Source organism: Triticum urartu, chromosome 3A (assembly GCF_056163025.1).
Source record: "Triticum urartu cultivar PI428250 chromosome 3A, HENAU_Tu73, whole genome shotgun sequence".
NCBI lineage: Eukaryota > Viridiplantae > Streptophyta > Magnoliopsida > Poales > Poaceae > Triticum > Triticum urartu.
Genome location: NC_141875.1, coordinates 486,331,004 through 486,353,650, shown reverse-complemented (window position 1 = coordinate 486,353,650; position 22,647 = coordinate 486,331,004). Strand labels below are relative to the sequence as shown.

The following is a 22,647-nucleotide window of genomic DNA, read 5'->3' as shown; positions in this document are numbered from 1 at the left end:
AATCACCGATGATCCTAGCGCCGAACGGACGGCACCTCCGCGTTCAACACACGTACGGTCAGCGTAACGTCTCCTTCTTCTTGATCCGGCAAGGGGGAAGGAGAGGTTGAGGAAGATGGATCCAACAGCAACACGACGGCGTGGTGGTGGTGGAGCTGCAGTACTCCGGCAGGGCTTCGCCAAGCACTATGGAGGAGGAGGATGTGTTGGAGAGGGAGAGGAAGGCACCAAAGGCGTAGGTTGAGAGGCCCTCCTTACCCCACTATATATAGGGAGCCTAGGGGGCGCCGGCCCTAGGAGATGCAATCTCCTAGGGGTGCAACGGCCAAGGGAGGAATCCCTCCTCCCCAAGGCACCTAGGAGGTGCCTTCCCCCTTTGGGACTCTTCCCTTCCTTATTTCTAGGCGCATGGGCCTCTTGGGGCTGGTGCCCTTGGCCCATGTAGGCCAAGGCGCACCCCCTACAGCCCATGTGGCCCCCCGGGGCAGGTGGCCCCACCCGGTGGACCCCCGGGACCCTTCCGGTGGTCCCGGTACAATACCGGTGACCCCGAAACTTGTCCCGATGCCCGAAATAGCACTTCCTATATATAATTCTTTACCTCCGGACCATTCCGGAACTCCTCGTGACATCCGGGATCTCATCCGGGACTCCGAACAACATTCGGGTTACTGCATATACATATCCCTACAACCCTAGCGTCACCGAACCTTAAGTGTGTAGACCCTACGGGTTCGGGAGACATGCAGACATGACCGAGATGACTCTCCGGTCAATAACCAACAGCGGGATCTGGATACCCATGTTGGCTCCCACATGTTCCACGATGATCTCATCGGATGAACCACGATGTCAAGGACTTATTCAATCCCGTATACAATTCCCTTTGTCTAGCGGTACGATACTTGCCCGAGATTCGATCGTCGGTATCCCGATACCTTGTTCAATCTCGTTACCGGCAAGTCTCTTTACTCGTTTCATAACACATCATCCCGTGATCAACTCCTTGATCACATTGTGCACATTATGATGATGTCCTACCGAGTGGGCCCAGAGATACCTCTCCGTCACACGGAGTGACAAATCCCAGTCTCGATTCGTGCCAACCCAACAGACACTTTCGGAGATACCTGCAGTGTACCTTTATAGCCACCCAGTTACGTTGTGACGTTTGGCACACCCAAAGCACTCCTACGGTATCCGGGAGTTGCACAATCTCATGGTCTAAGGAAATGATACTTGACATTAGAAAAGCTTTAGCATACGAACTACATGATCTTGTGCTAGGCTTAAGATTGGGTCTTTGTCCATCACATCATTCTCCTAATGATATGATCCCGTTATCAATGACATCCAATGTCCATGGTCAGGAAACCGTAACCATCTATTGATCAACGAGCTAGTCAACTAGAGGCTTACTAGGGACATGGTGTTGTCTATGTATCCACACATGTATCTGAGTTTCCTATCAATACAATTCTAGCATGGATAATAAACGATTATCATGAACAAGGAAATATAATAATAACTAATTTATTATTGCCTCTAGGGCATATTTCCAACAGTTTTATCCCGATCTATACAACTAGAACTGGATGCTGAGGCATGGAACGATTATGATGGCTCAGGGATTGCTTTCTCGCAGGGAGCCAAGAAAGTGATCCCTAGGCGATGTTACAAAATACTTATTACTTATGCTATGTTACTCTACTCTCTTCTGTTGCTACAAGATGCTTCAAGATGCTAGTCTTTTATAGGCTAGGCCTTTCCTTCTCTTCTGGCATTTCTGTTGTTCAGTCCAAAGATATAGCCCCATTCCTTTGATACCGATGCATGCTTAGTATAGATCTGATGTAAGTCTTGCGAGTACTTTGGATGAGTACTCACGGTTGCTTTGCTACCTCTTTTCCCCTATACCCGTTTGATGCGATCAGATGACGGATCCCAGGAGCCAGATGCCACCACCGACTACTACAACTAGAAGCATGCAAAGTTCTATCGTTATTCCATTTCTTCTTCCTAAGTGAACTAGGTGCATCACTATTAATTCTCTAAGAATGTTGCTCACTTCTTTTAGGATGACCCTTTGAATATAGAGGTTCCTGAGTCTTTTGACATTCTCTAGTCATTACTCTAAGCATGATCATTCATTTTACTATTCATTTCATTTAGCAATTCATTTTGTGACTTAGAAACTTGTTCTAACTGAGTATGAACCATAGATGAATGTTTACATAAGCCTTTAACATCATTTGCAATTCTAAACATCATATCACTCAAGTGTTCAATCATAATAGCATTATGTTTCAATTGATCACTTATGTATTTATTAAAGTTTTCTTGCTTTATAATAAGTTGTTGGATTCGTCCAAGCACTGACTAGGAGATTTATTATAGGGAACATCACCCTCATCAAATCTATTAAGAGAATTTACCTCTACTAGCTGTGTCGGGATATCGAGTCCATGTATTTCTTCAATAGGTGGTAGATTCTTAACGCCTTCAGATTTAATACCTCTCTCCTTCATAGAATTTTTTGCTTCTTGCATATCATCTGGACTGAGGAATAGAATACCTCTCTTTTTCGGAGTTGGTTTAGGTGGTGGTTCAGGAAGTGTCCAATCATTGGCATTTCTCAATAAGTTATTCAATAGTTCATGAGCATGCTCAATAGTTTGTTCCCTGAAAACACAGTTATCACAACTATCTAGGTAGTCCCTATAAGCATCGGTTAGTCCCTTATAAAAGATATCAAGTATTTCATTTTTCTTAAGAGTATGATCAAGGAAAACATTTAATAATTGGAGAAGCCTCCCACAAGCTTGAGGGAGATGCTCCTCCTCAGATTGCACAAAGTTATATATTTCCTGTAAGGCAGCTTGTTTCTTATGAGCAGGAAAATATTTTTCAGTAAAGTAATATATCATATCCTAGGGACTACGCACACAACCAAGAGAAAGAGTATTAAACCATTCTTTAGCATCACCCTTTAACGACAAAGGAAACAACTTAAGGATGTAATAATAGCATTTTTCCTCTTGAGTAAATAGGGTGGCAATGTCATTTAATTTAGTAAGATGTGCCACAATGGTTTCAGATTCATAACCATGAAAAGGATCGGACTCTACCAAAGTAATAAGTTCGGATCAAGAGAGAATTCATGATCCTTATCGGTAACAAAGATAGGAGAAGTAGCAAACTTAGGAACATATTTCATCATTTCATTCATAGACTTCTCTTTAAGTTTACTCAGTTGTTTCTTAAGGTCATATCTATCCTTACAACCAAGAAATTTCTTAGCAATCTCACCATACATAACATAATCCTCAGGTATATCAAGCATTTTAGTTCTAGTAGGAGTGCTAGGTGTAACAGGTGAATCATAATCTTCATTAGTTTCATCATTTTCAAATTCTTAAGCTTTAGCAATTTGTTCATCAAAAAATTCACCAAGTGGCATAGTTTCATCAAGTAGAGTAGTAGCAACATAATGAGTATCATCAATAGCAGAAAGAGTGTCTATTACTTGTGACATATCAGACTGGATAGCAAGTGGTGGTGTCACAAGTCGACTTAAAACAAAAGGTGAATCAAGTGCAGAGCTAGATCGTAGTTCCTTACCTCCCCTCATATTAGAGGGTACGATCTTCATCTTAGAGTACTTCAGATTCTTCATAGTAATAAACAGATATTCAACTCCCAAGTGAACTTAATAAATAGAGCTATGCGCCCCGCAACCGTGGCAAAAAGGTCTTGATAACCCATAAGTATAGGGGATCGTGACAGTCTTCGAGGGCAGTATTTCACCCAGTTTACTGATTCGACACAAGGGGAGTCAAAGAATATTTATAAGCCATAGGAGTTGAGTTGTCAATTCAAACACACCTAGAAAGTTGTTTCTCTGCAACAAAGTGTTTAGTAGCATAGTAGTTTGATAGTTTTGATAATAGCGGTAATAGTAGAAGTAATAGCAGTAACAGTAGCAGTTTTGTAGCGGTTGTAATAGCAGCAACAATAACAACAGTAGTAACTTAGCAAAGACAATATGAGAAAAGCATAGACATTGGATCGGCGATGGATATTTCTATGGATGACATTCATCATGTAACAGTCACAACCTAGAGCGATACACAATAGCTTCAATTCATCAATTCAATGTAGGCATGTATTCCGTATATATTCATACATGCTTGTAATAAGAACTTGCATGACATCTTTTGTCCTACCCTCCCGTGGCAGCGGGGTCCATAAGGAAATCTAAGGGATATTAAGGCTTCCTTTTAATAGAGAACATGATCAAAGCATTAACACATGGTGAACACATGAACTCCTCGAATTACAGTCATCCCCGGAGAGTGTCCCAATTATTGTCACCGTGGGGTCTATGGTTAAGAACAATATATAACAAGTGCATATAACTAGCGGTAGGATCAAGAACTCAAATATATTCATGGAAACATAAAGTGTTCATATCTGAAATCATGGCACTCAGGGCCCTAGTGACAAGCATTAAGCATGGCAAAGTCATAGCAACATCAATCTCGGAACATAATGGATACTAGGGATCAAGCCCTAACAAATTGACTCGATTACATGAGAAATCTCATCCAACTCCATCACCGTCCATTAAGCCTACGAAGGAATTTCTCACTCCCGGTGGTGAGCATCATGGAATTGTTGATGAAGAAGGATTGTTGATGACGATGGCGACGAATCCCCCTCTCCGGAGCCCCGAATGGACTCCAGATCAGCCCTCCCGATGAAGAACGGGAGGTGGCGGCGGCTCCGTATCGTAAAACGTCATGAAACTTTCTCTCTGGGTTTTTTTCTCCGTGAGACGGAACTTATAGGACCCGAGGTAGGAAAAACGGAGGCTCGAGGGGTGCGCCACCTGAGCTTGTGGATCTGTGGTGGCCCGCCTCCAGTAGATCTTTTCGCGGGTATTTTTTAGTAATTTCAGAAAAAAAAATCTCTGTAAATTTTCAGCCAATTCCAAGAACTTCTATTTCTGCACAAAAATAACACCAACGTAGTTTTGCTAGAAACAACGTCCGTATGGGTTAGTTCCATCCAAATCATGCAAATTAGAGTCCAAAACAAGAGAAAAAAGTGCTTGGAAAAGTATATATATCTGAGACGTATTAAAGACCACCTAGTTCAAGAGGAAAGACAAGTCCAAGAAAGGCAAAGACGGTGGCCGACGAGGGTCGCTTTTGTATTGGGGCCAAGTTTTTTGACCAAACATGGTAACCGCTTTTTCTTTTTAAAGTGCACATATTATATTAGTCAAATAAAATAGAGTACAATTGCACATATACATGCAAAAACTACCACAAAGATCGAGACATGTAAATTTTCCTTTGCAAAAAGAACTCCACACAAAAGAATATCACAAATAAGTATATTGGAGTCCTTAAACAAACAAATTTGAAATTACTGCCAACCACCGGCGCCGCTGAGACGCACACTGGGGGAAGAGGCAGAGCACAATCAAACCAAAATCCAGGCCAGCGTCATAGCCTTGTACGCGTTGTGAGCTGAAGACCAGAACTGTAGAACAAACCCTTGATGATGTGGTGTGCCGACCGAGGATGTTCCCCACGCCAACCTGGATCTAAATCTGACGCATTCCACCGATGTTGCTGGAGAAGAATGCCAAATCTGCAGTCATCGGGCCACCAACCTTATACGAGCATCAATATATTCCACTTGTCGGCACCTCCATAAGAGGCGACAACTGCTAGACACAAGAAACATAAGGCCTACCAGTCCAAACGAAATGCAAGAAGACGAGACCATCGGCTTAGCGGCGTCGCCAGAAGGACGTCGTCGTGGTGAGGAAGAGGCCGAGACCACCTTATTCGACGCAACACCAACGTTACCAAACTAGCACTACTAGACGAAGATGAAGCCCTAAATCAGTGTAACAACAGGGAAAGAAACGTGAGCTCACCCCTCTCCACCAGTCGTCGGAGCAGCGGACGGAGAGGGATGGAGATCTTCGCCTCACTGACATTCAAAGAAAGGGCAGGAACTGCCACCTCTGTCGTCTCGAACAGAGCCAAGCGGTTCGTGTGGGGAGAAGAAGCACTTACCGTGGTAACAGTTGAGGAGGGATAAGCTTCAGGCATGCAGGAGAGGCACCCACGTGGGTTGTTACCAAAAGAGGGTTGCTGCTAGATTGCACTAGGCAGCAAGTGTTTGGCAGCATCCAACACCATATATCCATTTGTGCATCAAAATGAGCCATCACATGTACCGCATGGTTATTAACATGGTAATAAAGTAATCTACGAAGGAGAATTGCTAGTAAAATTAAAGAAAAGGAGTTTTAAATTCTCTTGTTTTCAATTTCTTTTTGTTTATGCTCTTGGTTTTATAACTCTGTGTCGGATAGAGCATGCAATTTCGCATTTTTGTCAATTGAGAGACCGGCGGATCTACTACTTGTTGTGTTGGTTCTTCTTCGGTTTTTGATACAATGTTCTGTATATTTGCTCGCACGAGCAACTTCCCCAGAAGTTTCACACGGAAGATGACCAAGCGTGGTCCTTGCAAACAAATTGAGGTTTCACTTTGTGCACTGCAGACCATAGAAACATCAGATAAGCAAGCAGTATAACAAAAAGCAATCGAGATTGGTTTTTCTTTTTAAAGTAGAATAAAGGTTTAAGTTACGAAAATGGTAACCAATGAACGTTAGCTGGGAAAGCTCTCGCAACGAACATGTTGATTGTTGCTCCGTATCCTTGCATAAATCGCGGCACAAGGCTGCTGCCATGTCAGTTTTAGAATGGCAAAGTTGTGTGGGTGGTGGCTTGATCTCGTGAACAAATGGTTGTGAACCAATGTGGTCAAACTTGCTATATGGTTTTGAAGCTAAAATGTTTTGAATTCGATTTTTCACTTTGAAAATTTCGAGCGAAAAAATCTGGTTTTTTTAAATCGTTCTTTTGAAAGAACAAAAATTCCCAATTTTTGCCATGTTCCCGTTTCACAGTCCAAAAAGTTGCCATATTTTTTGAAGAACAAAAAACTTGCCATGTGCATTTTCATATTTTTTTGGCATGAGCCCATTACAAATCCCAAAGTTGCCATATTTTTAGAGGAGAAAAATTCCAAATCTTCCTCGTGCATTTTTATTACAGCATGGCAATTTTATTATTCAGACAACAATTCAGTTAGTCCACAACAATTTTTATTTAATTACACCACGGTAGTTCTATTGTAGGTACCATGACAATTTATTATTTAGACCATGGTAGTTTTTGTAGGTAGCATGGAAACTTCACTATTTTAGATCATGGCAATTTTTTCAGTTATACCATGCAATTTTATTAATTACACCATGGTAGTTTTATTATTCATGCCATAGCAATTTTATTAATTAGACCTTAACAAATTTATTAATTAGACAATGATAATTTTATTATTTACACCATGAAAATTTTATTAATTAGAATATGGCAATTTTATTAATTAGACTCTTGGCAAATTTGGCTTTTACAATTTTTTTTATCTTTGGACCATGGCAATTTTATTTGACTTGTCTAGATAAAAACATGTTTTTCAGATGAAGGTGTCATCAGACCAAGTATGTTGTTTCACAAATTAGAGAATGGCAGTTTTATAAAGTAGTAGCATTGCACTCGCAAATTTTGTTTCTCGCCCTTTTATGGCATTTTTTAAAAAAGAGCCTACCTCTCTTTTTTCATTGGCGCTTCATGTGCCTGCTGAGTGTACGCGTGAACAACCGATGTAGCTGATGCCCAAAAGGAAACACGAGGGTTCGCTCGACCGCTCCTCGTTGGGAGGAGTTATCATTCGCCCAGGTTCCTCCCAGAGATGATCGCCAACTATTGGGGTTCCCATGTCACGAGTGCACACAAAAAATAAAAGTACTAGTCCATATTACCCAGACGACTTTACAACCATTGAGCAACCAAAAATACTGTACATTATTCAGGCTACAAAACCGCATTTAGGCAGCGAAGCAAAACATTATAGCTAGACAATGAACCAACAAACAATAGCCAACCAAAATTTCCAATTGTATGCCTATCCCAAGTATAAAAGGGCTCTCTCTCTCTTTCTTTCCCTATTGAGCCCAAGCCTTAGCACAATTTGCTATCATCATCAATGGATAAAATCACCCATCCTAAATTACGTTGCTATGAATTCAGCACCACAAACCTATGTAAGGCCTGCGACATTTTGTTCATCCCTTGACAAGTACTTATCTACTGCAGCAGCAGCTTCACGCCCTTCGGTGATGGCCCAAACAACCAGCGATTGCCCGCGTCTGCAATCCCCAGCGGCAAAAACGCCATCCACACTGGTCCCAAAGTGTCCGAATTGAGCTTTGAAGTTGGAACGGTTGTCTTTCTCTAAACCCAGTTTGTCAGCGATGTTCTGCAGAGAAATAAAACGGTGAGTTGGTTGTCCCACATTTATCATCAAGATAAAACTCAGGCGTTAACAGTAGTTCAGAGTCTGCATAACTAACCTCTTCAGGGCCCAGGAATCCCATGGCAAGGAGGACAAGGTCTGCCTCGATGATCTCTTGTGATCCTTCAATCTCCTTGAATTGGAATCTTCCATCTACTTTCTCCCACTTCACGCGCACCACCTCAAGGGCCTTCAATTTTCCATTTTCATCACCAATGAAACGCTTGGTTAAGACTTCGTAAGTTCTTGGATCATTTCCAAACTTGGTAGATGCTTCCTGGTGCCCGTAGTCCACTCGGAAGACTCTAGGCCACTGCATGCAAAAACAGAATGTTGACATAAGAACTTATTCCAAGCTGGAAATGGAATGGCCAAATTCACATGTGCAAGGCAATATCCAGTTTTTTTTTGCATTTACCTGGGGCCAGGGGTTGTCAGCAGCTCTCTTGCTTGGTGGCTTGGTGAGAAGCTCCAGATTTACAATGCTGCTGCAACCATGCCTAACAGACGTACCAATGCAATCTGTGCCTGTGTCTCCACCACCAATGACCACCACCTTCTTACCCTGGGCAGATATGTATCTTCCATCCTCCAAGTTGCTATCAAGCAAGCTTTTGGTATTTGCGTGGAGAAATTCCATGGCAAAATGAACTCCAGCTAGCTCACGGCCAGGAATACTGAGGTCCCTGTTCAAGAATATCCCACATGATGTTAGCATCAAAAGATATAATGTCAGTTCTTTTGAGATCGTTGCTACTCTTGGAGTAAAGTAGAAAAAAAATCCTCGTTCCAATTAGTTACCTTGGTTTTGTAGCTCCACAAGCCAAAATAACTGCATTGTTCTCAGAACGGAGACGTTCAATTGAGTACAAAGGATCACTCCCAACATTAGCATTCACCACAAATGTTACACCCTCTTCGGCCATTAAATTGACACGACGTTGAACAACACCGATCTTGTCTGTCTTCATGTTTGGTACTCCATACATCATAAGACCTCCTATACGATCCGAACGTTCAAATACAGTTACAAAATGGCCCATTTTATTTAGTTGATCAGCGGCAGCCAAACCAGCAGGACCACTGCCAACTATAGCGATTTTCTTTCTGCGAAAGGAACAGTTTATATCAGAAAGTGTAACTCAAATGTTACCTATTAATGAAACAAAAGTAAATAAATAAGGAAATAAGCCGAACTAGATGGTAAAAAAGACATACCCTGTTCTTTGAAGTGGTGGTCGTGGTACCATCCATCCCTCTTCAAAACCTTTGTCTATAATTGAGCATTCTATGCTTTTGATTGATACTGGGTTCTCAATAATGCCAAGAACACAAGAACCCTCACAGGGAGCAGGGCACACACGTCCAGTAAATTCAGGGAAGTTGTTTGTCTCTAGTAGGCGATCCAATGCTTCACGCCATCTATTCTGGTGAACTAATTCATTGAACTCTGGGATCTTATTTCCAAGAGGACAGCCAGCACCTGAGCTTTCCTGTACAAATAATCATGAAATCTTAGCATCTCAATGTCATATGTAGTCAATGACTAAACATATCAATCCTTAACCCCACAATAAATCCAACTACAATCATCAATGTTAAATAGAAAAGATAAACTCAGCGTCACCTGATGACAGAAAGGAGTGCCACAATCCATACAACGAGCAGACTGTGTGTTTAACAGTGGCCCTGGAACTGATTCAATGGCAACCTCGTTCCAATCTTTAACACGCTCAATTGGATCACGGTAAGAAACACCCTCTCGCTCATATGTTACAAAACCCCGGTACTTTTTGGCGTTGGCAACACGTGTTGGTCGGCTGGATGACTTCTCTGTTTGTATTTTCTGTAGATCAAAGTTAATCTAATTAGGCAAAAATAGAAGTTCACACAGTAGTGGCAATGTGTATCACTGCAATTTCTGATGGATAAACTTAAATGGAGAACACTATCTCTACTATAAATTCAGATTAAAAAGGTATGCAGAAGAATTATTACTTAAATCATATATTACCTTAGTTGTCACAGAAACACCATTTGCCACCTTAGGTTCCTTTGTAGGCCTAGCTGCAGCTTTTTCTGCCTTCATTTCTTCTAGAACCCTCTTATAATCCCTTGGATATACTTTTACAAATTTTGGAAGAAGAGTGTCAAATTTAGAGAGTATGTCTTTGGCCAGGACACTCTCTGTGTGAAGTCGATGTTGCTCTATCATCATTTTCAAAGTGGTTACATCATCCTCTTCCTCCACATGATATAGATCAACCAACTCATTGTTACAGCGGGCACTGAATGTCCCATCAACATCATAAACATAAGCGATACCTCCACTCATCCCAGCAGCAAAATTTCTTCCTGTTTTACCAAGGATGACTACAGTACCCCCTGTCATGTACTCGCATCCATGATCACCAATTCCTTCAACCACTGTTCGAGCACCAGAATTACGAACACAAAACCTTTCTGCTGCCATTCCATTGAAATATGCTTCTCCCTTGGTAGCACCATACAGGGCCACATTACCAATGACAATATTGTCTTCTGCACTAAATGTACTGTTCCTGGGTGGGTACACAACAATCTTTCCACCAGATAATCCTTTGCCAACGTAATCATTGCTGTCTCCTTCAAGCTCAAGGGTTATTCCAGGACAGAGAAAAGCACCAAAACTCTGACCAGCACTTCCAGTGAGTTTCACATGAATGGTTCCAGGATCTAATCCCTTCATGTGATAACGTTTTGTGACTTCATGGCTAAGTGTAGTGCCTACTGCCCGATTAGTGTTCTTGATTGGAGTCTCAATGAAAACACGAACTTCCTTTTCAAGTGCAGCCCTTGATAAAGCTATAAGTTTGTTATCCAAAGCCATGTCAAGGCCATGGTCTTGCTTTTCAACACAGTACTGAGCAGCCCCAGGACGAATCTCTGCAGCTGGTTTTAAGATCAATGAGAGATCAATATTCTCAAGTTTCTCATTGCTCTTAACTACTTCTGGATCAACTTCAAGCATATCAGAGCGTCCAACCATTTCATTAATTGTACGGAGGCCAAGCTGAGCCATAATTTCTCTTAGCTCCTCAGCAAGCATGAAGAAAAAGTTAATGACATGCTCTGGCTCTCCAGCAAATTTTTCTCGGAGCACTGGATCTTGAGTGGCTATACCAACAGGGCAAGTATTGGTATGACACTTCCGCATCATAATGCAGCCAAGTGTGATCAGTGGAGCAGTGCTGAAACCAAATTCCTCTGCACCAAGTAAGCACGCCACAGCAACATCTCTACCAGTTTTTAACTGGCCATCTGTTTGTAGGACAGCTCGACCACGAAGCCCATTTGCCACTAAAGTTTGATGTGTCTCGGCCAATCCTAGTTCCCATGGAAGTCCAGCATTCTTGATACCTGTCCATCTTGATGCACCGGTGCCACCGTCATGGCCAGAAATAAGAACATGGTCTGCGTGTCCTTTTACAACACCGCTAGCTACAACTCCGACACCAGCCTCAGACACTAGCTTCACGCTGATTCGAGCTTGAGGATTTGAGTTCTACAGAGAGAAGACAGGCATGAATATCACTACATCAGCAGGTAACATTTGCAAAATGAGTTTTTCAGAAAGGAGGGTAAACCCCCAAATGGAGACACATGCATATGTGCAGGATCCATTATACCAGTTTAGCAAGTGATTCTAGCTTCTCAAGAGGGTTAGACCATCAGTGCTTTAGATAACCAATACTCCTATAATCTAGAAGTAGCAACTAACAACCATACATAAATAGGCAGATGCCTTGGCTATAGAAGAGCATCAGGTAATGTACCTTAAGGTCGTGGATAAGCTGTGCAAGATCCTCGATAGAATATATATCATGGTGAGGAGGTGGACTAATAAGCCCAACACCAGCTGTAGAATGTCTGGTAACTGCAATGTCACCGATAACCTTGTGACCTGGAAGCTCACCCCCCTCACCAGGCTTAGCACCCTATACATATAAGATACAAAAAAAAAGAATAAATGCCAACCACATGACATTGAATACAGTTGCTTTCTATAAACTGAGATCATTCCAGTGATTGCACAATGCACAACATTGTCAAGTACCTGAGCCATTTTTATCTGCAGCTCATCTGCATTAGTCAGATAATAGCTGGAAACTCCAAATCGTCCACTGGCAACTTGCTTGATTGCACTTCGTTTTGGATTCATCGAACCATCAGGAAGAGGTTCCATACGAGAAGGCTGCTCCCCTCCCTCCCCTAAATTAGCAGATGGGTAAAATGAGTTTAGTTTATGAGTGAAAATAAGTACAAAGATTTGGCGATATATAATATTAACTGTTTAGGCAGAAAATATATATATAAGACAAACAAATCAAAGGGTTCCAAAGAAGAACAGTGCGTGCAAGCTGTCTGCAGGTTTCTGCGCAAGCAGAAGTTAAATCTTGCTAGGAATTAGGATAATTTGCTACCAGAAGTGCATTTTCAACATCCACAGATAGATAAAAGGTTAGAAGTTGACTCTTGCTATGAACTGGAATAATTTGTTCCCAGAAGTGCATTCAACATCAACAGGAAGATGAAAAGGTTAGAAGTTAACTCTTGCTACTATGAACTGGGATAATTTGTTCCCAGAGGTGCATTCAACATCGATAGGAAGATGAAAAGCTTAGCGCATTAGGTGCAGTATATACAAGTATGTCCACGAGTAAATATGAGAGTATAGTTTTCATCTGATAGCATCAAAATAAGTAGTGCATTTCTAGACATGGTCATGTATAAAGTACTGACTTCCGAGGGCATATTTAAACAGTAGAAACATAGACACCACACTACTAGGGCAAAAATAAGAAAAAATATGTTATGCAACAAGGCTAGAGTTGATGTGCAAGTGAAGCTACTACAAGATGGTCATCACAAGGGTAACAACCAGCCAAAGGCTAAATGTCACATATGCATGAAATACCTGTGTTAGATTTGCCTCCCAGTTTGTTCATGGCCACGGCAAGGGCAGTATGTGCCTCCAACGAAATAGAACCATAACTCATTGCTCCAGTACAAAAGCGTTTCACTATCTCACTTGCAGGTTCAACCTCATCCAAAGAAATCTTGCTAGTGCTATCTATAAATTTCAGCATACCACGCAGATTGCACGCCTTGTTAAGCTCTTGAATTCGCTTAGAATATTCTTTGTATGCTTCCCGGCTGTTTACTTTAGCTGCTTCTTGTAATTTTCCCATTGCAAGAGGATCATTTAGGTGGACTTCACCATTTTTCCTCCAGTGGTAATCCCCTGGATTGGGAAGGGCTTTTGCATCTGCACTGCCAGGCGGAGGTGTTCTTGATGGGAAGGCCAACTCGTGAAGACGGAGAGCATCACGTGCAAGCATTTCGAACGTTGCACCCTCAATTCTGCTAGGAGTGCCTTCAAAACACTTGTGAATCACTTCAGAAGAAAGTCCAAGAGCTTCAAAAATCTGTGCCCCTTTGTAAGATGCAAGGGTGGATATTCCCATCTTTGCAAGAACCTTCATCATTCCATAGATGGAAGCATAAAAGTATTTTTCGACAAGTTCCTCCTTTGAGTCGGTAGGAGGAATCTTCCCATCAGTCTGCAAGCACCAAATTGCTTCAATGGCCAAATAAGGGCATATAGCATCTGCACCAAATCCAACGAGTGTACAGAAATGGTGCACTTCACGAGGTTCAGCAGACTCAACCAATAATCCTACACGTGTCCTCTCAAGATTTGCAACAAGGTGTTGATGTACTGCTCCAACTGCTAAGAGGGAACTGACAGCAACACGATCTGAAGAAAATCCTGAATCAAGAAAATACAACAAATTTCAGTATTGGAAGATATTGAGTTGCATAATAAACTTAATATACATTCCAGTTATGTCCAAGGTGACAAAGTAAGAATGTCCTTCATACAACACATTACACTGGAAACAATTGACTATCAAACAAAATTATGATCATATTTAAGTTACTATATGGTGATGTGATATGTTTGCTGGAAGCTAACGATAATAAATTGTGCACACCTGACCCATCTGCTAGAATTTTTTGTCATCTTATGAGTAATTTGTACCATCAAAAAATGGGATGCAAGTATAAAGTGAATAAGTCACTGACCTCTGTCTGAAAGAACTAAAATTTTGTATCCCTCGCGTATAGCTTCCCGGGCTTCAGCACAAATTCTATCCAAAGTTTCTTCCAAGCCCTTCCTTCCAGAATTCTTCGGATAAGTTATGTCGAGCACCTTGCTGCGCCAACCACGGTAGTTCATCTTCTTGATAGATTCCATTTCATCCATTGACACCAAAGGACCTTTAAGTGCAAGGCGGTTGCATTGCTTTTCGGTTATTTCCAGCAAATCTCCTTCTGGCCCAATCATACATTCCATAGATGTAACAATCTTCTCCCTAATTGGATCGATTGGAGGGTTTGTTACTTGTGCAAACATCTGCTTGAAGTACTCAAAAGTCAGCTTCTCTCTGTTTGACATCACTGCTAGGGGTGCATCATTTCCCATTGATCCAAGAGCTTCCACTCCATCTTTCGCCATTGGCAGCAGCAACATTTCTAGGGCTTCCAATGTGTACCTGTAGTTAATCGGTTGGATCATTAGCCAGCAGAAATTGAAACATGAGTGATAGTTGACAATGTTCAATCCTTGCTTACCCAAACGCCTTTAGTGGAGTCACAATTGCATTGATGCCTACACATTCCTTGTTCTCATTTGTTTGCTACACCAAATTGTAAAAGAATATTAAAATCACCATGTTACTTATGGTTTACCAATTTTCATCACCAAACTACCCAGTGAATGAGGAAGTTGGACCACGTAAGTACTTACCGTAATAGAACCAGAAATGCTTGGAGCAACTCTGTCAGTTTCTGGGACAGATTCTACAATGTCTTTGAGGTACATCTTTTGTCGCTTGAGCCATTCTCCATACGGGTGAGCTTTAGAGTACTGTGCCTTGAGTGCTTCATCATCTACTACAGTATGGTTGTCGAAGTCAACGAGTAACATCATTCCAGGGTTGAGCCGACCCTTCCTCAACACATCTTGGGCAGGAATATCCACAACACCAACTTCACTACCCATGACCACACGTCCACTGTGGGTCACATAAAATCGACCAGGCCTAAGGCCATTGCGATCCAGGGTAGCTCCAAGGTAGCGGCCATCGGTAACTACAGGTTGTACCCATGTTAGCTTAAGTAATCAGTTAGAAGTATGATCAGAAAAAAGAAACGGGTTTAAGTTTTTTACAAGATATGAGAGCAGGTCCATCCCAAGGCTCCATAAGGGCTGACAAGAACTCGTACAGAGCTTTCTTATCAGGTTCCATGTTTACATCATTCTGCCACGCCTCAGGGATCATCATCATCACAGCTTCTGGCAGGCTTCTTCCACCACGGATAAGGAGCTCCAGAACACCATCAAATGCACCTAGAATTCACATGTTTTTTCACACTTAGTAACTCGCAAAACCGAGATGAATTTTTATTTGCCAAGTGGAATTCATGCTGCATATTAGACTGCGGACCTGAATCTGAAGAAGTGGCATCCACTATTGGAAGAATTTTTGACATTTCATCCTGTGATAGGCCAAGCTTCTCACACTCCAAGAGACCCTCACGAGCTTTCATCCTGCCATATATACAACGTGCATATTGAGATAATTGCATCTGCCAAGAAATGGTTAATGCAAAGAGGAAAAGATTTGACAATAATATTACCAGTTTTTGTTCCCTTTGAGAGTATTGATCTCTCCATTGTGGCCTAAGACACGCATTGGCTGTGCACGATCCCAGCTGGGGAAGGTGTTGGTGGAGAACCTTGAGTGAACCTGTTTCAAGATATGACTTTTAGAAATCATATTATAATCATCTTTTGCAGGTATTCAAAACAGAACTTCCTTGTGAAGAACGAATTTTGTAAAAATACGTCAGCTGCGTATAATTTCATGCAAAACAGTTGGGAGCCCTAAGCTACCTCAAACCAAACACAATTTCTTCGGTCACATCCTGAAGAGTCGGCAAGCAGTCGGCCATAGCAGAACTGCAGCTGGACTCTGCAACATGGTTATCGGGTATCAACTAAGAGAAGTTTCTAGTACTTCACTTAAAGGCATCACGAAGCAGGACTGAAATAGCATATGAATAGACAGCTCAAATTTGATGTCTGCACAGGAGCGAGTCTTGATCTTACAACTGGCTTGCTATTATTGGTTCCCGTCCGCTGACTATGACCATGACTTTTGTTGTAAGAGGATCAAGGTTTCGTATTTACCAGAGCCATATAACTGGAGAAGTTTTCATGACCTATGTCCGCATAGTAGTACCCCTGAAGCTGAGACGGCATAAGCTGGCCCTTGTAGACAATGGTCCTGGAAAACCACAATAAGAAGATTTAACAATAATTACTCACATGAATACTGTAAAAATGTAATGTCCTTACATTACAGATTTCTAAAGTTTAAGAGATAGTCTAAGATTGTTTTTCCTATCGATTTTTGTGTTGTTAATATTCCATTACAGTCAGGAGCTTAATTGGGCTCCCTGATCTCAACCTCATCAGTTTGTAGTGAAAATGCAATTCAGAAGAAGTAAGGACCTTGAAGATAGAGAGCACATGTAGAAATCTCTCTCTCCTCCACGCTTGAGATTCAGCGCGGCCCGGATAGATACAATTGAAAGCCTCCTCAGGATAAACAACTGTGATAATTGATGGGTTAGTTGAGAGGAAAGCTCATTACATGTGTTGAGAGAAAATTAAACTCATGGAGGACCTGCTGTTCGAAGTCGGCCTTCGAGTTTGGACTCTTGGTGAGGAAAACCTGTTCAATCGCTGGTTCAGTGTCGAGAGCAGCTTGGCCCAAGTCTGAATTGTCAGTGGGAACCTGGCGCCACCCAAGTATCGAATGTCCTAGCGACTCCGCGACCTGCATGAATAAAAAAAATCCAAGGCATAAGCTTATCATCGCAGACTCGCCTCACACGCTGTCTAATTGTCTATACAGCAACCAACCAACCTTTGTAAACTCAGTTTTGCTCCTCTCGCGACGCTTCTCATCGGTTGGCAGGAAGACCATTCCAACAGCATACTCACCTGGTGGCGGTAACTCGAAACCGGCATCCTTTGTCACCTGCGGCAATAGCAGAGCAACACCCAAGATGAATAACTCTGTCAGGGAAAACTGAGTTTGCTTGCAATTTTCGTTGATTCACCTCTCGGAAGAAGTTGTGTGGTAGAGCAACGAGAATGCCGGCACCATCACCAGTGTTTTTCTCACAGCCGCAGGCACCTCGGTGTGCCATTCTTTCAAGCATCTGAATGGCATCGACGACCTGTAAAGTAAATCACATCCAAATCAGTATCTCAACCCTGTAGATGGAAGAGAGAAGCTGCAGCGGTGTCCTTGGTGCAAAGAACTCACGGTCGCCCGGTTGTCAACGCCCGACAGCTCGGCGACGAAACCAACGCCGCACGAGTCACGCTCGAACGCCGGGTTGTAGAGCCCAATGCTGCTCTCGGGTAGCAGAGACATGGGCCGTATCGACTCTGCGTCGCGCGCCGCGGCCCGAGGCGGGCATGGCGCGACGCGTTCCTCGATGCGGTGCGCGCCGCCGAGGAACCCGCCGCCCTCCAGAGACATGGCGCCGTGCGCCTGCCTCGCGGAGCGGCCATGCGCGGACGCGGCGTGGCTGCGCCGGGCCCTGCGGCCGACGCCCGTCGGCGCCGCGTGCTTCAAACCAATCCCCTGCGCCGTCGGCATGGCTGCACCCCACGCCTCAGCCTATCACCTGTCATGCAACAATCAACCATGCGACGAGCATTAGAGGGCGCGCATAAACCAATCTCCTACTACTACAAGGGAGCAAACCGAAAAACAGTGGAAATAAACAACAAGAGAAAATCAACAGCGGAAAGCTGAAAGTTGTCCCCTTCCCCACATGTCGCGACCAAAAGCAAAGAGAAACAAACAGCCTGCGCCACGCTGGGCGCGATGGAACAGAGAGGGAAAAAATAATCACCAGACCAGACGCCTCAGCGACGGGGGCCGGCCAGAGACGAACAGATCTACCAACCGCCGCGCGGCGCCGCGCAGAGAGATTCCGCCGCCGCCTCCTGGACACGGGAGGAAGATTCAGAGACCGCACGCGCGCGCGGAATCGAAACCAACACCGGCGGCAGATCGAATAATAAAAATAAGCGCAAACGGGCGCCACCTACTACGCACGCACGCACGCGCGCGCGGGCAGAGCCAAACTAGTTGCTCTCTCTCCCTATGCTTCCATCTACCTATCCATTCACGAGGCCACCTACGGATTCTCGTCGTGGCAAGAGCTGGGAGGGACGCAGGACGGACGGGTACCTCTCGGTCTTATAGCGCTCTCAGCCGCCTGGGCTGGGCTGGGGACGATGATGGGACCGATGCGCGCGATCTCGCAAGTGCCGCCGCCTGCCGCGGGTCTCGTGTCCCTCGCCGGGTGGCCGGCGGGTAGCGACGGGGAAGGGCGAGCGGACTCGTACGTGCGTGCGTGCGGATTGGGAGCGCGCCGCCTCTCTCGCCTCCCTCCTCTCTCTCTCTCCCTGCCTGACCTCTCCTCCGATTCTTGGGGCGTTTAAGGCGATGCGCGGCCCTGCATTTATAGAGGCGGAGCTCGCCCGCCCGCCGTGCCTGCCAACCCCTCCCTCCCTCGTCCCCACACACCCACTATATTTCCGGCCCCTGTGTTTGTGCTGCCCCTCGAAATCTCGTTTTAGCAATTGTTTTCTGCCTCCTCCTCCTGCTCTTTTGTTACAGGTCGTTGCCAACCGACGGTATCTCCCGTATTTGCGTATCCGCCCCCGGGCACAGCGAGAATTCCGGGTCACGTGTGGGCTGCGGCCTTTTGGCGAGGCCGTCGTGCGACTCCCTTGATCCCCGAGGACTCGTGAGGAAGAATCTCTTTGGACACCCATTTTATTTTAGAAAAAACGGGGAGGAGTTGGTTCGTGCTTCCTCCTAGTCCCCGTTGGCGTTGCTCCAGTCCAAACGAGCGGGTTCGGGCCCGTGGCCAGATCAGCCGCGACCGCGACCTGCGGCCGCGCCCCGCCCCACGACGGGCGGGCGCGTGGGGGCCACGTCCGGCCGCTGATCGGACGGCCCGGCCGCGGCAGCCGCAGCCGCTCACGCGGAGAGCCACAGCCGCTTTGGCGGTTAGTAGCACCCGGTTTCTTTCTTTTCTTATCTTATTATCTTATTATTATTACGGTATTTATCTACTGCCTTTATCTGCTAATTTAATCTCTGATTGATGGGTGGATTTGAATTTCTACCCACCTCTGTATCTGTAGGAAGGGAAAGAAAATCCGGATCCGGTCGTCTCGTGGCGTTTTAATTCGCCCGATCATGCAGCTCCGCCTACCTCGTCGAGGGGGCGGCCTTGCAAGGCAGGCTGGGCCCACGTGTCGGCCGAGTTAGGTGCTTTCTGGGGAAAGCTTCTTCTGCACGTGTCCATTGCCACGATGGATTCTTGGGAAAAAGCTACGTGCATTCGTTTGTAGATCTTGGTGGCTGCTGCGCTAAGGCCCCTTCCAATGCTCCACCTTATACAGATGCTAAGCCTTTCACATAGGCAAAAAAATTTGATGTGGCAAGTTATTTAAGAGGAGAGATATGAATGTGGTGACCCCACGAAGAACCAATGCTAAGCGCGTGAACCTAGACAAAACATTTAAAGGAAAGGAGCCCACCAATACATGAAGAGCTTTAGTTGCTAAATCATTAAATGAAGCAAGCTTAGCAACCATAAGCTAAGCACCTATGCATTGGAGAGTATAGTTGTTAAGCTATTTAATGTGCTTAGCATCTCATCTAAGCACCCATGCATTGGCAGCAGCCTAAAACTAGCCACGATGGGAGTAACTTCAGCAGTAATATCGAGTCCAACTCAGTAAATTTGTTTATGTGGCAATGCTTAGGATTGGGTCTTGTCCATCACATCATTCTCCTAATGATGTGATCCTGTTATCAACGACATCCAATGTCCATGGTAGGATACCATAATCATCTATTGATCAACAAGCTAGTCAACTAGAGGCTTACTAGGGACATGTTGTGGTCTATGTATTCACACATGCATTACTGTTTCCGGTTAATACAATTATAGTATGAACAATAGACAATTATCATGAACAAGGAAATATAATAATAACCATTTTATTATTGCCTCTAGGGCATATCTCCAGCAATCTCTCACTTGCTATACTGGGATCACTTTGGTACCTCCCTACCAAACTTATGGCAAGGTTCACATCAGGTCTAGTACACAGCATGTCATACATAATAGAGTATATGGCTGAGACAGGACGACACTCATCTTTTCTCTATCATCTGCCGAGGTCGGGCATTGAGCTGTGCTCAATCTCACACCTTGCAATATAGGCAAGAACCCCTTTTTGAACTGATTCATATTGAACTTCTTCAATATCTTGCCAAGGTATGTGCTTTGTGAAAGACCAATGAGGCGTCTCGATCTATCTCTATAGATCTTGATGTCTAATATGTAAGCAGATTCTTCAAGGTCCTTCATTGAAAAACACTTATTCAAGTAGGCTTTTATGCTTTCCAAAAGTTCTAATTTCCCATCAACAGTATGTCATCCACATATAATATGAGAAATGCTACAGAGCTCCCACTCACTTTCTTGTAAATACAAACTTCTCCATAAGTCTGTATAAACCCAAACGCTTTGATCATTTCATCAAAGTGAATGTTCCAACTCCGAGATGCTTGCACCAGCCCATAGATGGAGCGCTAGAGCTTGCATACCTTGTCAACATTCTTAGGATTGACAAAACCTTCCGGCTGCATCATATACAATTCTTCCTTAAGGAAACCGTTGAGGAATGCCGTTTTGACGTCCATTTGCCATATCTCATAATCATAGAATGTGGAAATTGCTAACATGATTCAGACGGACTTCAGCTTCGCTACGGGTGAGAAGGTCTCATCGTAGTCAACCCCTTAAACTTGTCGATAACTCTTAGCGACAAGCTGAGCCTTATAGACGGTCACATTACCATCCGCGTCAGTCTTTTTCTTAAAGATCCACTTATTCTCTATGGCATGCCGATCATTGGGCAAGTCCACCAAAGTCCATACTTTATTCTCATACATGGATCATATCTCGGATTTCATGGCTTCAAGCCATTTGTTGGAATCTGGACCCACCATCGCTTCTTCATAGTTTGAAGGTTCACCGTTGTCTAACAACATGATTTCCAGGATAGGGTTGTCGTACCACTCTGGTGCAGAACGTGTCCTCGTGGACCTATGAAGTTCAATAGCAACTTGATCTGAAGTTTCATGATCATCATCATTAACGTCCTCTCTAGTTGGTGCAGGCACCACAGAAACATTTTCTTGGGCTGCGCTACTCTCCGGTTCAAGAGGGGGTACCTCATCAAGTTCTACTTTTCTCCCACTTACTTCTTTCGAAGGAAACTCTTTCTCTAGAAAGGATCCATTCTTGGCAACAAAGATCCTGCCTTCGGATCTGAGGTAGAAGGTATACCCAATAGTTTCCTTAGGGTATCCTATGAAGACACACTTTTCCAATATGGGTCCGAGCTTTTCAGGTTGAAGTTTCTTGACATAAGCATCACACCCCCAAATTTTCAGAAACGACAGCTTAGGTTTCTTCCCAAACCATAATTCATATGGTGTCGTCTCAACGGATTTAGATGGTGCCCTATTTAAAGTGAATGTGGCAGACTCTAAAGCATAACCCCAAAATTGATAGGGTTAGATCGGTAAGAGACATCATAGATCGCACCATATCCAATAGAGTGCGATTACGACGTTCAGACACACCATTACGCTGAGGTGTTCCAGGCGGCATGAGTTGTGAAACAATTCCACATTTCCTTAAGTGCGTGCCAAACTCATGACTCAAATATTGTCCTCCACGATCTGATCGTAAGAACTTTATTTTCCTGTCATGTTGATTCTCTACCTCACTCTGAAATTTCTTGAACTTTTCAAAGGTCTCAGACTTGTGTTTCATTAGGTAGACATACCCATATCTACTTAAGTCATCAGTGAGGGTGAGAACATAATGATAGCCACCGCGAGCCTCAACACTCATTGGACCGCATACATCAGTATGCATTATTTCCAATAAGTTGGTTGCTCGCACCAT

General features: G+C 43.8%; 1 protein-coding gene across 3 annotated transcripts; it reads right to left on the bottom strand.

The window, feature by feature from the left end:
* Window positions 1-7,893: 7,893 nt before the first annotated feature.
* GLT1 (NADH-dependent glutamate synthase 1) lies at window positions 7,894-19,098 on the bottom strand. Of its 3 annotated transcripts, XM_087547436.1 has the most exons (24): window positions 18,834-19,098; window positions 18,493-18,586; window positions 17,895-18,261; window positions 17,686-17,805; window positions 17,490-17,603; window positions 17,247-17,399; window positions 17,072-17,172; window positions 16,748-16,844; window positions 16,195-16,304; window positions 16,002-16,105; window positions 15,725-15,904; window positions 15,302-15,645; window positions 15,127-15,191; window positions 14,578-15,047; window positions 13,406-14,260; window positions 12,545-12,699; window positions 12,264-12,425; window positions 10,463-11,992; window positions 10,076-10,294; window positions 9,667-9,941; window positions 9,250-9,555; window positions 8,867-9,134; window positions 8,507-8,761; window positions 7,894-8,412 (listed from the first exon to the last, which is right to left on the bottom strand). In XM_087547436.1, the coding sequence occupies exons 3-24, from the start codon at window positions 18,231-18,233 to the stop codon at window positions 8,194-8,196; spliced, it is 6,441 nt and encodes a 2,146-aa protein (XP_087403562.1). In that variant the 5' UTR covers window positions 18,234-18,261; window positions 18,493-18,586; window positions 18,834-19,098; the 3' UTR covers window positions 7,894-8,193. The 3 variants fall into 3 exon arrangements, with proteins under 3 accessions (XP_087403562.1, XP_087403561.1, XP_087403563.1); XM_087547435.1 differs by lacking the exon at window positions 18,493-18,586; XM_087547437.1 differs by lacking the exons at window positions 16,748-16,844; window positions 17,072-17,172; window positions 17,247-17,399; ... (3 more) ...; window positions 18,493-18,586; window positions 18,834-19,098 and adding exons at window positions 16,451-16,529; window positions 16,667-16,725.
* Window positions 19,099-22,647: the final 3,549 nt, after the last annotated feature.

What these genes read in the sequence shown, in the direction of transcription:
- GLT1 (XM_087547436.1), bottom strand. Translation starts at nt 18,233, where the DNA reads ATGCCGACGGCGCAGGGGATTGGTTTGAAGCACGCGGCGCCGACGGGC. An exon ending in GCACTCCTTTCTGTCATCAG is followed by an intron (nt 9,942 to 10,075) that starts GTGACGCTGAGT and finishes TTATTTGTACAG; the next exon opens with GAAAGCTCAGGTGCTGGCTG. An exon ending in CTGACAACCCCTGGCCCCAG is followed by an intron (nt 8,762 to 8,866) that starts GTAAATGCAAAA and finishes TTTTGCATGCAG; the next exon opens with TGGCCTAGAGTCTTCCGAGT.